The 17,092-nt window shown below is 33.8% G+C and overlaps 3 protein-coding genes and 1 pseudogene across 4 annotated transcripts in view; all 4 read left to right on the forward strand.

Annotated features, from left to right (window-relative positions):
* LOC126717290 (MDIS1-interacting receptor like kinase 2-like) overlaps positions 1–17,092 on the forward strand; it is a 53,236-nt gene that overhangs the window by 27,669 nt on the left and 8,475 nt on the right. The window lies entirely within an intron of this gene.
* LOC126719321 (uncharacterized) lies at positions 8,193–8,867 on the forward strand. The gene has a single exon (XM_050421891.1). It carries the CDS (start codon positions 8,193–8,195, stop codon positions 8,865–8,867), a length of 675 nt encoding a protein of 224 aa, XP_050277848.1.
* LOC126719322 (probable leucine-rich repeat receptor-like protein kinase At1g35710) lies at positions 13,360–15,871 on the forward strand. Its single transcript, XM_050421892.1, has 2 exons — positions 13,360–15,757; positions 15,858–15,871. Exons 1-2 carry the CDS (start codon positions 13,453–13,455, stop codon positions 15,869–15,871), a joined length of 2,319 nt encoding a protein of 772 aa, XP_050277849.1. The 5' UTR covers positions 13,360–13,452.
* Positions 15,977–17,041, forward strand: LOC126717291 (MDIS1-interacting receptor like kinase 2-like; annotated as a pseudogene).

Below are 17,092 nucleotides of genomic sequence, written 5' to 3' on the forward strand. Positions count from 1 at the left end.
AAGAATATAAGGTATATGAAATCTAACGGTTAGGTTTTCAAAATTTACATCCTATAAAAATATTTAGAAGAAGTTTGAAGGGTTTCTCTTCAAAATAGTTTGGAGAGAAATTTTGTCTCATATGGTTATTAGTAGTTAAAAAGGTGACGTGAATTTAAATAAAAATCAATAAAGAGTAAAAAATTATCAATTCAACTGTTGTGAAAAAAAATTAAAGGATTAGATCAACAATTAGTGGATCAGATAAAGAATTATAAGATTTTTTTACTAAATAGATCATAATATTAAGTATTAACTAATTACAAATACATTTTTTACAAAATAGCTCAAGTTTATCAAAAGTGAGCAAAGGTTCCACCATAGACACTTAGACAGTGGTTCACTCAAAATATAGAAGTCTATTAATTGTACGGTACCAATTTTAGCTAAACTATTGGCACATCTATTTGCTTCTTTGAATATGAATATATGAGTCATGGTAGAGTTAAGGAAGGCCCTTAGCAGGTTCCTACAGTCAGATAAGAAGGGTTCCAACATAAGGTTAATAGTTGATGGACTCGTAAACATATGAACAAGAACTTCAGCATCCATTTTTGCATTAACGTTATTAAATACCAACTACAGAGATAAAATAAGGTCATTTTTAAGGCCCAGAGTTATACTATAAGTGGTCCCTAAATTTCTAATGAAGCCCAACATCCAATCACTTGCACTATTACGAAGAACACTACCTCCACAAGCCTTTTTGCAGCTCCCAATGACTAATCCATCTATATTGATCTTCACCCATCTTGGCATAATGGCATGGGTTTGTTCCATTTCACTTGTGCCTGGATTCTTGGGAGGTTTGGTAGAACTATTTGTTGCAATTGCATAAAACTCTGCTCCTTTCTTATACAATGGGAGTGGATGTTTTTCTCAATCAGGCCTTATGTTACCTTCAAATTTATTCTTGTGAAGCCAAATAAGTTAGATGGCTTGTGGGAACGAAATCATTCAGAGAATATGCGGATGCTTGAAAGTAGTTTGGGATTCACTGTTCCTTTTCAACCGCTTAGACGGAGGAAGCCCCCCCAAAAGAAAAAGAAAAATCATGTTTAGTTCCATTGATATCCAATGCTACCCAAACTCTTTTGGCCATTATAAAGTCGAACCATAAGATCTTACCTTAAAAAAAAATTGATGTAAGAAAAATGTGATGTACGTTTAATAATAATTTGTATTGAGCAATTTTTAAAAACATTTGTTCTTCAAATTTAAATCATCGTATCTAGACGCAACCATCGCTTCTTTTAAAAATAATGGTTTACTAGTCAATATTCGTATAATGCATTGAAAAGTTTAGCAAAATATGATTTTTCTTTCCATTTTCTTTTAATATTTAAATATAGAATTTGATAATAATATTTATTCATAAATATTTATACAATTATGTTTGTATATATTTATTATTTAATCATCTGCTTTATTATTTAAATTAAAGACTAAACTTAAATACAGTACCTTATGTACTATTCCTTAGATATTCATCTTAAATTTTAGAAATAACTCAACTAATTAATGGGAGTTTAACATCGTCTCTTTATTTTTTTTTCTACTTTTTTTTTCACCGTCTCTTTCATTGAGAAAACCTGATAGCTTCTCAGACTTGAAACTTCTCATGCATAATCTCAAAAGTTAGAACTCAAAAGAATTTGATGGCTATTATGCTTCTGAAACCCAAACTCGCAGAGTTCTAATAAAAATCAAGCAAAGAATGGCAAAGGGATTGGCTTGTGAGCATCACATCGACAACAAACTCTAATTTTTCATGCGCTATCACAGAACCCAATGGCTTCTTTAAATCAACAATCCTTTAACGATATTTGGCAAGTGTTAACGAAATTATTTAATTAGACAAGTGTTTGCAACTTAAAAGGGGTACTTAATGAACAATACATAAGGTATTATATCTAAGTTTCCCTTAAATTATACATGACATTACAATATTTTAATGGAGGTTATAAAACATAGGGTGTAAATATTTAAGCTTTCAAAAACTTATATGTCAAATTAACATAATACAACAAAAGAGTCAAAACTTTTGACTTTATGTGTGTATTTGGCAAAAATTATTTTTGCTAACTTATTTTACTATTCAGCTTATTTTTATTACTATTCATGGGCCTCACTGCACTTTTTGGTACTATTCATGGGTCCTAATGTACTATTTCAGCTAAATTTTACCTTTATTTACAGTATTTTCAGCAAAAAGTTTTCAGTTTCAACAAAATAAGCAGATTCCAAACAGACCCTATATATAATTATAAATTATAGGTTTTAAATTATACATTGATCACAAATTATTAATAAATATTAAGTTCAAAAAAGAAAGAAAGAAAAAACGCATTCACATCTAGTAATGTACAATTTATCTATTTTGGCTCTTTAAAAAAAATTCTACTTAACTAACTATTATTATAATACACTCTACATCTCAAATTCCGTTCTTTTACCACTCTAAACATTCTTTCTTTTTTATATGTTTATATTCACCATTCAACTGGAGTAAGCTTAATACGGCATATTGGTTTGGTAGAGCTATTTGTTGCAATTGCATAAAACTCTGCTCCTTTTTTTATACAATGGGAGTGGATGTTGTTCTCAATTAGCCCTTATGTTACGCGACCATAATATTTTGTTGCCTTCAAATTTATTCTTGTGAAGCCAAAGCTAGATGGCTTGTGGGGACGAAATCTTCTAGGGAATATGCTGATACTTGAAAGTAGCGGGGGATTTATAGATGGAGGCCCAAAAAACATTCTGTTTAGGTCCATTGATATCCAGTGCTTCCCAAACTCTTTCGGCCTTACAGAAAAAATAATGTAAGAAAATATGGTGTATGTTTATTAATAATTTGTATTGAGCAATTTGTAATAACATTTTTTCTTCAAATTTAAATCATATTCAAGCGCAACTGTTGCTTCTTTTTTTTTCTTAAAAAAAAAAAAAAAGTTATTAGTGAATACTGTGTAATGTATTGAAAATTTCAACAAAATAAAATTTTTATTTCTATTTTACTTTTAATATTTAAATATAAAATTTGATAATTTTGATAGTTATTTATAGATATTTATATGATTGTGATTGTATATATTTATTATTTTATTATTTAAATTAAATATGACAATATTTTAAGGGAAATTATAAATATATAAGTTTTTATAGAAATTGGTATAGAATTTGAAGTTTTAAACTCAATTAAAAAAGGACAGAATTTGGCATGAAACATGTTTGGAGTCCTAGGCTCCAACTATCAATAGGATATAGTTTCAAGTTTCTTATCTTTTACTGTAACTATCAAATTATTATAATAAAAAATAATGCCAAGAGCCTTATTCTTGAAGTAGAATTGTGCTTTGGTTCGCAACTTTGCATACATCCCCTATTTTGTGGAAAACAATCAAAACATGATCAATTTCAATTATTTTATTTTATTCCGAATCTAATAATCTATCTAATATTAGTGGAATTTTGTGCAGGGGCAATAGTAATAAGGCTATGAATGGATTGAATATTCAGCTCCATTCAACACGCTCCACTAACTCTTTCTCACACTTAACTAACTCCTCAATTGTCTATGGAGAATTTGTAGTCATATCTTATTACTTTAACTAACTCCTCAATTATTTATGGAGAATTTTGCAGTCTTATCTTATTTCTATGGTTCAACAATTATAATCAATCTTCCAATTAATGTTGACGTTAGTCCTGAATTTTCAATTTTAGACTATGTTTATTTCAATGTAAAGTGTTTCTTGAATGTATTTTCAATATTTACAGGTATATGAAAAAATAATGATGAATTTTCTGTTTGTTATATTATGTTTTGTGAAATTTACAGTAGATCTTGGTATTGTGGATTTGTTGGTACTATGGATTTGAGTTATTTGTGTTAAATTTTGCGAGATTATTCTCTGTAAAATGTTGGAATGGTAAATTTTTTTTTCTTGGACTATTTTTATTTCAACATGAAAATATGATTTTTTTTTTTAAATATTCCATAAAAACCAAACATTAGAAAATGTTTTTCTGGACATTTTCAAGATCACAATTTAACCACCCCAAAAAAATTGTTTCCTTGAAAATGTTCATTATAAAAAAATTTTCACTTTGAAATAAATGCAATCTCAATAACAAATCGTGATGCTCGAACAAGTCAGTCCTTCCCATCTCCCACTAATGCAGCATGACTCATTCAAGGTTTGCAGACCCGGATCGTTCATTGAACCGTAAAAGGGAGAGGTTCAAGATTTTTGAGGTCAAACCGAGGTCGAACCGGAGTCGAACCGTGATGACGTCATAATTAATTTAATAATTAATTAAAGCCTAAATATAGATATTAAATTTATAAAACTAGCAAAATTGACAATATATCTATATATGTGAGGGAAATTTAATGATTTTCAACCATATATTTAATAATTAAATAAGAAAGTTAATAAAATAAAATAATAACCATGAAAACATTAAAATTTATGATTAATTTTTGAAGTAAATTTGAATATCTTTGAAGGATTTTAATTATAATTTTTTTTTATTCTTTGTAAGAGATGGATAATTTAATTAAGTAGAATAAAATTGTAAAAAAAAAAAAAAAATTGCTAGGGGTTGGACCGCACGGTTCTCATCGGTTCGTGCGATTCAACCCCGGTTTTAGCGATTCACGGAATTAACAAAAAATCCGGTTCTTTAGACTTAAAAAACCGGTTTTCATCCCGGTTCTCGATTTTCACGGTCCGACCTCCCGGTCCGGTCCGGTTCTGAAAACTATGGACTCATTTAGTCCTTCCCAAAACACACGGCTAGTTAATCTTTCCACCCTAATGGTCAGTTAGTCAACAAAACAATTGAAAGCACATCAACATAAGTAAGAAAGTAAAAAAGTAGAACAATTAAGTCAATCTGATTTCTATATTTTATACCAACACTTTCATTTTTTTTTAAACCTAACATGATACTTCCTTCTAATGTACGACATGTTGATTCCCAAGCATGACTAGTTAGTTAACAAAGCAATTGAACAATTGCAAAGATCATCATAACCTATTAGAGACAAGTAAGAATTATGAAATATAGAAACCTTCATTTCAGCAACGGAAAAAAAAAAAAAAAATTATAATCTAGACAACCACTAAATGGGTTGAAAAAGAATCCTTGAATATGATGGATATAGCTAGTTACACACTCAATTTCACTACCTGCTGAGTTGTGTAACTATGAGTGGTGGAAATTTTTTTCCTTGCTCAACCCACCACTTTACGTAAACTTCTCACAATATCATAATTCAGCAAGTTGTGAAATTAAGTGTGGGAATGGTTGTATTTGTAGGCAAACTCAATCTCTCTTACAACTTAATTTGTAGAAAAATTCCTCCACTCAACATATTACAATGGTGAAAATTTAAGGATAAAGCAAAATCTCTCAACATTTTTACAATAGCCTTTTAGTTGTGGTGGTTTTTGGTATAATCTTATTTTAATTTTATTTCATTTTATTTTGACTTATAGTGGGTTTATACCTTAGCTTGTTGTGAACATGTGCAATTTTCTTATGTTCATAGTTTTTTTCTCTCTTTATTTTGTGGTGATGACAAGATTTGTGAACTCTGGATTGTGTAAAGGTAAAAATATTTGTAAGATTTAACTTTTATTTTTTACTATTTTGTTATTTATTCTTGTATTTGTAATAAAATGAAAATAAGTACATTATTATTAAGTGAAAATACAATTCAACTTGAACGAGATTGACCTAACTTATACCCTGATTAACCCAAACCGTTTTGCAATTGATTTAGGATGGCATGTTTTCAACCTGAACTCAGTTGAGTCAAACTCAAAACGCAATCAACCCAGCCTGTTTTCCAAGTCCACCACAGTACCACTACGCACAAGTCATTAGAAAACCATGCAAAATTCTGGATGACTGCCCCATTTTCAGTACGGTCATTATGGAAAAGCAAGCAACAATAGGCTAGAGTAAGGATACTGACTGTGTAAGTAATGGGCTAAAAAAATTCCTATACATGTCAAAGAAAAGAAATAGTGGATCAGATGTAGAATTAGAGGATTGAAGCAAGAGTTGTAAGAATTTTTTTAGAGAAATGATATGTCCATAATATTTTTTCAACATAATATGTCCATAATATGTCTAAAAGACTAAAAACTACTAAGTACTAACCCATCTTATTTGGACTAATTAGTAATTATTAATATTGAAAATAAAGGATCTTGTAATAATTTTGACTTGCTACTTCAATAAAATATCAAGTATGTTCACAGCCATAAGAACATGCTTGTGTACGACACAATAAAATCTATAATTATTTTAAGTCAGTATACCACCTCAAATATGGGTCATTAAAAAAATTTTGAATTGCAGATTGTGGTGAACAGGTGGTAGGATATATAATTTGAAATGTTGTGAAACTATTGTAATTTTTTGTTAGCTCCCAAACTTCTATAATCCTTTTACTACCAAAAAAAAAAAAAAAAAAAAAACTTCATAGACATAAAAGATTGAGCTGAATTTTTATAAAAAATAAAAATGAAAGAAGAGACCATTCTTTTGAGAAAATCTTTTTGTTTTTTTGAGAAAAATGTAAGTCCAAAAACTTAAAACTGAGCTGAAATGACTGCCAACTATGTTAAAGTAACAATATATTTTTTATTAAATGATTTTTTTTTAGAGAATGCTAAAGTAAAAATATAATTGTTATCAGAATAATCAATTTAATTTTTGCAACATTAAGAAGGTTAGGTTCACAACCATCCTACATACATATAAAATAAAGAACAAAATTTAGCTACAAAATTGGTTATAGTCTAAAACTACAACTTTACTTAATATTATTAACATTACTACATATTTCGAAAATGTAACCGTTAGATGGCATGTGTTTTACGCTCTTAATACACATGTCAAATTTTGTGCCAATTGAAGAAGAAGAGAGACCATTCTTTTGAGAAAATCTTTTTTTTTTTTTTTTAATGTAAAAAACATAAATCCAGAAACTTAAAACTGAGCTGAAATGACTGCCAACTATGTTAAAGTAACAATATTTTTTTATTAAATGATTTTTTTTAGAGAATGCTAAAGTGAAAATATAATTGTTATCAGAATAATCAATTTAATGTTTGCAACATTAAGAGGGTTAGGTTCACAACCATCCTACATACGCATAAAATAAAAGACAAAATTTAGCTACAAAATTGGTTGTAGTCTAAGGCTACAAATTTACTCAATATTATTAACATTACTACATATTTTGAAAATCTAATCGTTGGATTACATATTCTTTACACTCTTAATACACGTTAAATTTTGTATTAATTGGATATTATTTACTATATAATAATCTATAAGTTTATATTCTACGCATAATTTTAAACTACAAAAACTCGCAATTTAAACAATTTATTGATGACATAACTATTGATCTTTAATTTTTAAGAAATTTGGCAAGCATGGAAAATAAGAAAAAAAATTATAATCCAATGGTGGATTAGTCGAAATTCACCTCCAATAAAAAGATATTAAGTAAGGTTATAGCCTTAAAACATAACTAATTTTATAGCTAAACTTGATCCTAAAATAAACAAGAATGAACATACAATTGCAAAATAATTCTAAATAAAATCGGTAATTGACACCTCCCTCATATGAAAATTATAGCGTGACAATTTCATCACTCAAAAGGGAAAAAAAAAATGCAAATCTTGCTGCGGATTTGCATTTTCCTAATATATGAAACCCCTCTAGAACCAAATTTAAAACTATACATTTGATTGTTGAAAAGGCACAAAGTGGCCATTAGGGGAAGGACCAACCGGCCGGGTATTTCGGTAGAGGAGACTTGACTTGGTCATTCATTAGAGAGGACTAAATTGGCCGTGGTCAAAGTCAAAGAAATTGAAAGCAAGAATTATGCGGTATTTCATCATGGCTTGGAGTGTCAAGTAATAATGACTAATTGTCCTGTGGATATGGGATTCTCTGGCCCAAGGTACACTTGGACAAACAAGCGGGATGTTAGTAATCTCATCTTGGAAAGGATTGATCGGTTCTTCATGAATCCGGAGTGGTGTGTCCTTTACCCTGAGGCGAAAGTTACCCATCTTCCCTAGTGTCACTCTGACCATTGTCCGGTTCTTATGGAGACCATTCCGGTTAGATCAGTTCGGCTCAACCGTCCATTCAGATTCCAAGAGTTCTGGCTCTCAGATATGTCTTTCCTTAATGTTGTTTCTAGTGCTTGGGGTGGTAACCGGAATTTAGCTGAGTCTATTGAGGTTTTCTCTAAAGAAGCTACCTGTTGGAATAGGAATCATTTTGGGAATATCCACCAAAAGAAGAGAAGAATTATGGCGAGAATCTATGGTGTCCAAAAAGCTATCTCCAATTGGCTGAGCTCCTCTCTCATTAATCTCGAGGATAAGTTGCATCAGGAGCTTGAGGTGGTTCTAGATCAAGAAAGGGACCTCTGGATGCTTAAGTCCAGAATTAATTGGATGATTCAAGGGGACTGCAATACCTCTTTTTATCATGTTTCTGCCCTTGCTAGAAGGAAAAGGAATCACATTGCCTCGGTTAAAGATGAGAGGGGTGTGTGGTTAACGATGGAGAGAGAAGTAATGGAGCATTTTAGAAATGGTTTTATCTCCCTCTATACCACTTCTTTAGAGGAGGCCTCTTGGGTGCCAAGGCAGAATGTGCGTGGCCATGTGCATCTGTCCGAGGAAATCAAGGACATGATTGGTGGTATGGTTACCTCGGAGGAAATCAGAGATGCTTTATGGTCTATGAAACCTTATAAGGCGCCAGGCTAGGATGGTCTTCATGCCGGGTTTTTTCAACGGTTCTGGCTTATGGTTGGGGGGTCTATAGTGGAGGAAGTAAGGAAAGTTTTCAGTGATAGAAAGGTTCCTGATTATCTTAATAGGACCCATATTGTGCTCATTCCTAAAGTCCAAGGCCCTGAAACCATTGGTAATTACCATCCTATCAGCCTGTGTAACACTATCTATAAGATCATCACTAAGGTTATTGTTGCTCGGATTAGACCTCATTTGGAGTATCTTGTCTCGCCTTATCAAACAGCTTTTGTTCCGGGTAAGGGAGGGGCGGACAATGTTGTAATTGTGCAAGAATTGATCCATTCTATAGGTAGAGCTAAAGGTCGCAAGGGGTATATGGCTATTAAGATTGATCTGGAAAAAGCTTACGATAAGATTGAGTGGAGTTTTATTAGGGAAATGCTGATTTTTTTCAATTTCCCTGCCTCTCTTATTGATATTATTATAAGCTGTGTTTCCTCGGTCTCGATTTCCCTTCTTTTTAATGGTGGCTGTTTAGATGCTTTTTGCCCATCTAGAGGTATTAGACAAGGAGACCCCTTCTCTCCTTATCTTTTCATCCTTTGTATGGAATTTTTGGGCCATTTGATTGAGGAGAAGTGTGAGGCTAAGCTCTAGAATCCAGTGAGAGCTTCTAGGAGCGGCCCCTTTTTTTCGCACTTATTTTTTGTGGATGACTTGGTGTTGTTTGCTAGTGCAGATCAGGACAACTGTAATACCATTAAGGAAGTGTTGAATGATTTTTTCCAAAAATCTAGACAAAGGGTGAGTGAAGCCAAATCTCGTGTGTTTTTCTCTCCAAATGTGGATCCGGATCAAAGAGAGCTTCTCTCTGATAGTCTTGGGTTTAATTCGACTTCTAATCTTGGTAAGTACCTGGGTTTTCCGTTGAAGCACTCAGGTGACTGCAAGCATGACTTTGATTTTGTGCTAGATAGAGTTAAGAAGAAGTTGGCAGGGTGGAAAGCCAATTTACTCTCTATGGCTGGTCGGGTAGTTCTCATCCAGGCTTCTTCCTCAACGATCCCAAATTATGTGATGCAATATGCTTCCCTTCCTACAAAAATTCTGAATGGTATTGATAGGGTCAATAGAAGCTTTCTATGGGGGTCTTCAGATCATGCTAAAAAAATGCATTGGGTCAATTGGGGTGAAGTGACTAAGCCGAAAGAGGCAGGAGGGTTGGGTTTACAAACTGCTAAAGGTAGGAACACGGTGCTTTTGGCCAAGCTCAATTGGAGGTTTCATAAAGAGGGGAATGTGCCTTGGGCTAAGGTTTTGAGGTTCAAGTACTGCAATAGGCAACGAATCAGCTCAAGGAATGAAGCTAGACTTCCAAGCTCTCCAGTATGGAAAGGCTTAAAGAAAGGTGAAGAATTTTTCAAAAAAGGGGTTAAATGGATCCCAGGTCACGAAAGCAATCTAAACTTCTGGTCTGATACATGGACCAACCTTGGTCCCATCCGGTCTCTTATCCACGGCCCGATCCCGCAAGCTTTGGAGAATTTACAAATCAAAGATGTGTTTTCTCCTGCTGGCTGGGATTGGACTACTATTCCTTTTGAGCTTCCCCCTGAAGTTAAAGTTGACATTCAAGCTATCCCGGTTCCTCGTGTGGCAAGATGCAGTGATAAACTAGCCTGGAAGTCTTCTTTAAAAGGAAATTTTGATATGAGAAGTGCCTATCTCCTTGCCATAAACTCTCCTGGTATCGGGTCCTTCTCTGGTTCTTGGATTTGGAAGCTTTCGTCACTGCCTAGAATTCAATTGTTTATTTGGAAGTGTATGCAATAGAGTATTGGTGTTAAGGAATGTTTAGCTAATAGAGGGATTTCGCTTGATACTACCTGTCCATTGTGCCATTTAGAAGTCGAATCTATTTTGCATGCCCTCAGAGATTGTAGCCTGGTTAGACCCATTTGGCAACAATTAAGTTTATACTGTGTACAATCTTCCTTCTTCTCTCAAGGTATTAGAGATTGGCTAATCTCTAATGGTGGCCTTAAATCTTCTCAAAATGCTGTGGGTATTCCTTGTTATGTCTTATTCTCTTTTGCTCTTTGGTGGATTTGGAAGCAGTGGAACCAGGTTGTTTTCAATAGAAAGAGTGTTAATCCGAACCTGAGTAAGAGTATCTCTTCTCAAGCTTTGGAGTTCTTCCTTTGTGTCTCTAAGCCAAGTCGGAACCGGCCTATGATGATCAAGCAAGTGAAGTGGGAAAGACCGAAGAGGGGATGGTTGAAGTTGAACACAGACGGGTCTTGGAGTGCAGCGTTAGGCAAGGTAGCTGGGGGAGGCTTGATCAGAGATGATACGGGCAACTGGGTGATTGGGTTTTCAAGGCAGCTGGGCAATGTGAACAATTTTTCTGCAGAAATCTGGGCTTTACAAGATGGTTTGATGCTTATCCATCAAATGAAGCTTCCTGCCATTATTATTGAACTAGACGCCAAGGCTCTTGTGGATGCTCTTAAAAATCCCTGTTACGGTAACTCTGTTATTTCTCCTCTATTTGATGATTGTAAGGTACTGATTTCCCAAATCCCCCAAGTTCGTATCAATCATGTATTTCGCGAAGCTAATAAATGTGCGGATCAGTTAGCGAATTCTGGCCATTCTCAAGCTTCGGAGTTTATTATTTATTCTGTTCCTCCTGTGGAATTAGTCTCCCTTGTTGAGGCTGATATTCACGGTGACTCTTGTAACAGGCGCTGTCCTGGGTTGGTTTCCGGTTGTTAGTTGAATGTTAATTCCAGCTTACCAAAAAAAAAAAAAATTTAATGACTAATTAATTACAAGGACCGAATATTTCCTCCAACCCATTTGAAAAGCATGCAAGTTCATCCACACCCAACTCTATACCAATTGACCATGATTTAGCGCTGCTTTGTTGCCAATATGATCGTCGCTGCCTTTTCCTTGTCAGTACTTGTTGTTCACGGTCACAGTTCGAATTGGTCCTCAAAATGCCAATCGAATATTCAGCATGACTGGCTCACCAAGATTGTAATAGCTAAGCCTAATAAGTGGTTCAAAGTTGGAACTTGGAAACAGCAGCAACAAGAAATGAGAAGGGCTGTATCTCTTTACCCATTCATTCCGTTGGGTTGGGTTATTAGGGCTGATATTTTATTGACCTGAAATCCATCTGAATTAAACAGGGTGGCTTTGAGTTTTTAAAACCCAACTTCGATAGAATTATAAGAGTAAATTGGCCGGCTTCGTCAGCTTAATCAGGTTTTTGGGCACCCCTATATTTGTGAATATGCTTTTAATCACATTACTTTTAAATAAAGTTAATTTGAAGGTTCTCAATAGTCTTGCAACTCAACTAGTCTCTCTCAAAAGTCTTGTAATCAATAGTCTTGCACACATATTGGGGTCAAGTGAGTATCCTCCAAAAGGATTTAACCAAAATTTTATCCCATTAAATATTCCATCCTCTTCTATAAAAATTGGAAAAAAAAAAAGAAAAAGAAAAAGAAGAAAGTCTCCTTCACCAAACCTGAGAATTGAACAATCTCATAAGACTTCTTTCTCACATTCCCTATAGACCAAGTTAGTCTTTCAATTGAGTGGATTGAGGTGCAATTCACATAAAGTATTTACTTATTTTTCTTTATCTCATAGTTATTTTATTATTTTATATGTAATAGGTGCACTTGAGAAGGTGGATAACTTGATATGATCCACATTATCTAGTTCTTTTTTCTTTTTCTTTTTTTCCCGTTATTTTGTGGTGATGACAAGATTTGTGAACTTTGGATTGTGTAAACCTAAAAATATATATAAAATTTTACTTTTATTTTTGAGTATTTTGTTTCTTTATCATCTTATTTGTAATAAATGAAAATAAAGACATTGTTATTATTATGTGAAAATACAATTCAACCAGTAATCAATTAACGCAACTCAACTCGTTTACAAACTCTACCACTTCACACCTTTTTTTTTTTTTTTTTTTTTTTTGGGGGAGTACCACTTCACACATGAGTCACTAAAAATGAAAATAGAATACAAATTGTAATGGACCTGAGGTGGTAAGCTAATTTTTTAAAATACTATGAATTTTCAGTGTGTCCCTAACTTAATCCGCATAATTATTGTGTTGTTCCTTTGCAAAATCTTGTTGAGAGAGAGAAAAGTAAGGACAGAATTGTAACCAAAAAAATTCCAATATACGTCAAAAAAAAATTTGTGACATTGAGTTGAGTATGTAAGTAATGGGTTAAAAAAATATTCCAAAATACATCAGAAAATAATTTTAAAAAAAATTCGAATAAACTAATTATAAGGACTGAAATTTTCCTCCAATCCGCCGAAGGACACAGAGCAATGAAAGCTGCCAGATCTATCTATCTACGGACTTTGATAGGCAATGTTAGCACTGTTATCATGTTTAAGGTGTAGTTCAGATTGAATATTCAGCATGAAGTCATTTGTCCACTCCTACAGTCCCACAGTCCCATCTATAAATTAATATCTCTATCCATTTCAACCCATTCATCCACTTCTTCTTCCAACCTTACTTTATCCTTTCCTTCCATCACCCTACATTATGACTTCCCTTTCAAACAAACCTCTCTTCAACCAATTCCTTTCATCTCTACTCTTCTTCCACCTTCTTCTCATCGTGCTCCATTTCATTTCCTCATCCACTGCTCCTGTTTCCTCCCTATCTTCACCTTTTGCTCACTCTAGCAGTAAGGTTAAGATAGAAGAGGAAACAAAGGAGGCGATGGCTCTTCTAAATTGGAAAACCAGCCTTCACAACAAAAGCCAATCTCTCTTGTCCTCGTGGGTTGGAACCAATCCTTGCAATTGGGTCGAAATAAATTGCGACCACTCTGGAAGCGTCACTCATCTAAACCTTTCAAGTTATGGTTTGAGAGTTACGCTTCACAATCTCAACTTTCAATCCTTGCCCAATCTACTCAGTCTTAACCTTTCTTACAACTCACTATCTGGAATCATTAACCCAAATATTTCTCATCTCTCCAAACTCTCTCTTCTTGACCTTTCTGTTAATCAATTCACTGGGAGAATTCCTTCTGAAATAGGCAAATTAACCAGCCTTCACATCATTGACCTTTCTGTCAACCGTATGACTGGACTTATTCCTCAAGACGTAGGAGCATTAATTTCTCTGAGTAAGCTTGATTTCTCATTTAACAATCTCACGGGTGTCATTCCTACTTCTCTTGGAAACTTAAGCAACCTAACCACTTTATATCTTCATACGACTCAACTTTCTGGTTCCATCCCTCAAGAATTAGGAATGCTAAGTTCTCTGATTGACCTTAAGTTAACAACAAACAATCTAATAGATGTCATCCCTATTTCTCTTGGAAACTTGAGCAAATTGACCACTTTATATCTTTTTGAAAATCAACTTTCTGGTTCCATCCCTCAAGAATTAGGAATGCTAAGTTCTCTGACTGACCTTGATTTATCAATAAACAATCTAATAGGTGTCATCCCTACTTCTCTTAGAAACTTGAGCAAATTGACTACTTTAGATCTTTCTATAAACCAACTTTCTAGTTCCATCCCTCAAGAATTAGAAATGTTAAGTACTTTGACTGACCTTTTGTTATCAATAAACAATCTCACGGGTGTCATCCCTACTTCTCTTGGAAACTTAAGCAGTCTAACCACTTTATATCTTCATACGAATCAACTTTCTGGTTCCATCCCTCAAGAATTAGGAATGCTAAGTTCTTTGATTGACCTTGAGTTATCATCAAACAATCTCACGGGTGTCATCCCTACTTCTCTTGGAAACTTAAGCAATCTAACTACTTTATATCTTCATTCGAATCAACTTTCTGGTTCCATCCCTCAAGAATTAGGAATGCTAAGTTCTCTGACTGACCTTGAGTTATTAGTAAACAATCTCACGGGTGTCATCCCTACTTCTTTTGGAAACTTAAGCAACCTAACCATTTTATATCTTGATGAGAACCAATTTTCTGGTTCCATCCCACAAGAATTAGGAATGCTAAGTTCTTTGACTAACCTTGGGTTATCAGAAAACAATCTTACAGGTGTTATCCCTACTTCATTTGGAAACTTAAGCAAACTAACCACTATATATCTTCATACGAATCGACTTTCTGGTTCCTTCCTTCAAGAATTTGGAATTGTAAGTTCTCTAAGTGATCTTAAGTTATCATTTTACAATTTTGTAGGTATAATTTTTGCTTCTATAGGAACCTTAACTAAGCTCACTTATTTCAGATTGTTCACTAATAAGCTAAGTGATCTCATTTCATTTGAACAGAACAATTTTACGCAATTGAAGGAGTTCCACATATTTGGAAACCAATTCACCGGTCACTTGCCCGAAAATGTGTGCAGTGGTGGATTGCTTGAGAATTTCACCGCATATGATAATTATTTTATTGGTTCAATACCAAAATCCTTGAGAAACTGCACAAGCCTCAATAGAGTCCGACTTAATGGAAATCAACTTATTGGAAATATAGGAGAAAGTTTTGGGATATACCCACGCTTAACATACATGGAGTTAAGTTATAATAAACTTTATGGTGAGCTTTCAGCTAATTGGGGGCAATGTCAAAACTTGGCAAGCCTAAAAATCTCTAACAATGACATTTCAGGTAGATTACCTCTTGAGCTTGGAGAAGCAAGTCAATTACAAGTGCTCATCCTCTCCTCAAATAAGATACATGGGAAAATCCCCAAGGAATTAGGTAAGTTGAAATTTTTGTTAGGCCTTTATCTAGATGGTAACAAATTTTCTGGACAAGTTCCTTACAATTTCGAGATGCTATCAAATCTGGAGCAACTTAATCTCGCCAATAATAATCTAAGTGGCCTTATTCCTAACCTAGGGAAATGTAAAAAACTTTTTCTCTTGAATTTGAGCAACAATCACTTAAGCAAATATATCCCACTTCAAATTGGTAATTTTCAATTTCTCCAAAATCTTGATCTTAGCAAAAACTTTCTAATGGGAGAGATACCACAACAACTTGGAGATTTGAAAACGTTAGAAACTTTGAATCTTTCTCACAATGCGCTCTCTGGCTTTATTCCATCTAGTTTTGATAAATTGTTAAGCTTGACATCCATTGATTTGTCCTACAATCAATTGGAGGGTCCTATTCCGAATACTAAAGCATTTCGTGAGGCGCCAGAAGAAGCATTTAGTCATAATAAGGGCTTGTGTGGAAATGCCACTAGTCTGAAGGCTTGCCCCTCTACAATTAGCCACAATCCTTATGTCAAAAAGATGAATAAAGTTATAAAACTGATTTTAGTCTTTTTGGGCATTCTCTTCCTTATATTTATCTTTGTTGGAATCACATTATATGTTTGCTCAAGAAAGATGAAGACAAAAATTAAGCAAGAAGAAGAAGAACATCCAAATATGTTTGCAATATGGAGCTATGATGGGAAAATGGTTTATGAAAAAATTATTGAAGCAACAGAGGATTTTGATGACAAACATATTATTGGTGTAGGCGGCCAGGGAATTGTTTATAAAGCTAAGTTGCCTAGAGATCAAGTTTTTGCTGTAAAGAAACTTCATCCACTCTCAGAAGATAGTGTGGCCAATCTAAAGGCTTTCACCAGTGAGATACGTAGTCTAACTGAAATACGACACCGCAACATTGTAAAGCTTCATGGTTTTTGCTCACATCCATGACACTTGCTTTTAGTTTATCAGTTCTTGGAAGGTGGGAGCTTGGAAAAGATACTAAACAATGATGAACTACCACTGAAATTTGATTGGGATAAGAGGGTAAATGTTGTTAAAGGTGTGGCAAGTGCTCTGTCATATATGCATCATGACTGCTCCAGTCCAATAATTCATCGTGATATATCAAGCAAGAATGTTCTACTAGATTCAGAATATGAATCTCATGTCTCTGACTTTGGCACAGCTAGGATTATGAGTTCTGAAACATCTTATTGGACTTCGTTTGCTGGTACCTTTGGATACTCCGCTCCAGGTATGTTATTTAAGTAATGTTGGCAACATTAAAATTTTCACAATTGCTGACATGGCTTTTACATGCACCTCCTAACCTTGCTTTTACTAATACCAATTATAGCATTTTAGATCAGTAATTATGAAAATACCTGATGGGAGATCAGTAATTATGTAAAATATTGTGTCTCTAGTTGTATTGATGTTATTTCAAGTGGCATTGTTTGCCTTCAAAAAG

This window comes from Quercus robur, chromosome 3, assembly GCF_932294415.1.
Source record: "Quercus robur chromosome 3, dhQueRobu3.1, whole genome shotgun sequence".
In the NCBI taxonomy this organism is placed as follows: domain Eukaryota; kingdom Viridiplantae; phylum Streptophyta; class Magnoliopsida; order Fagales; family Fagaceae; genus Quercus; species Quercus robur.

What these genes read in the sequence shown, in the direction of transcription:
- LOC126719321 (XM_050421891.1), top strand. Translation starts at nt 8,193, where the DNA reads ATGGAGACCATTCCGGTTAGATCAGTTCGGCTCAACCGTCCATTCAGA.
- LOC126719322 (XM_050421892.1), top strand. Translation starts at nt 13,453, where the DNA reads ATGACTTCCCTTTCAAACAAACCTCTCTTCAACCAATTCCTTTCATCT.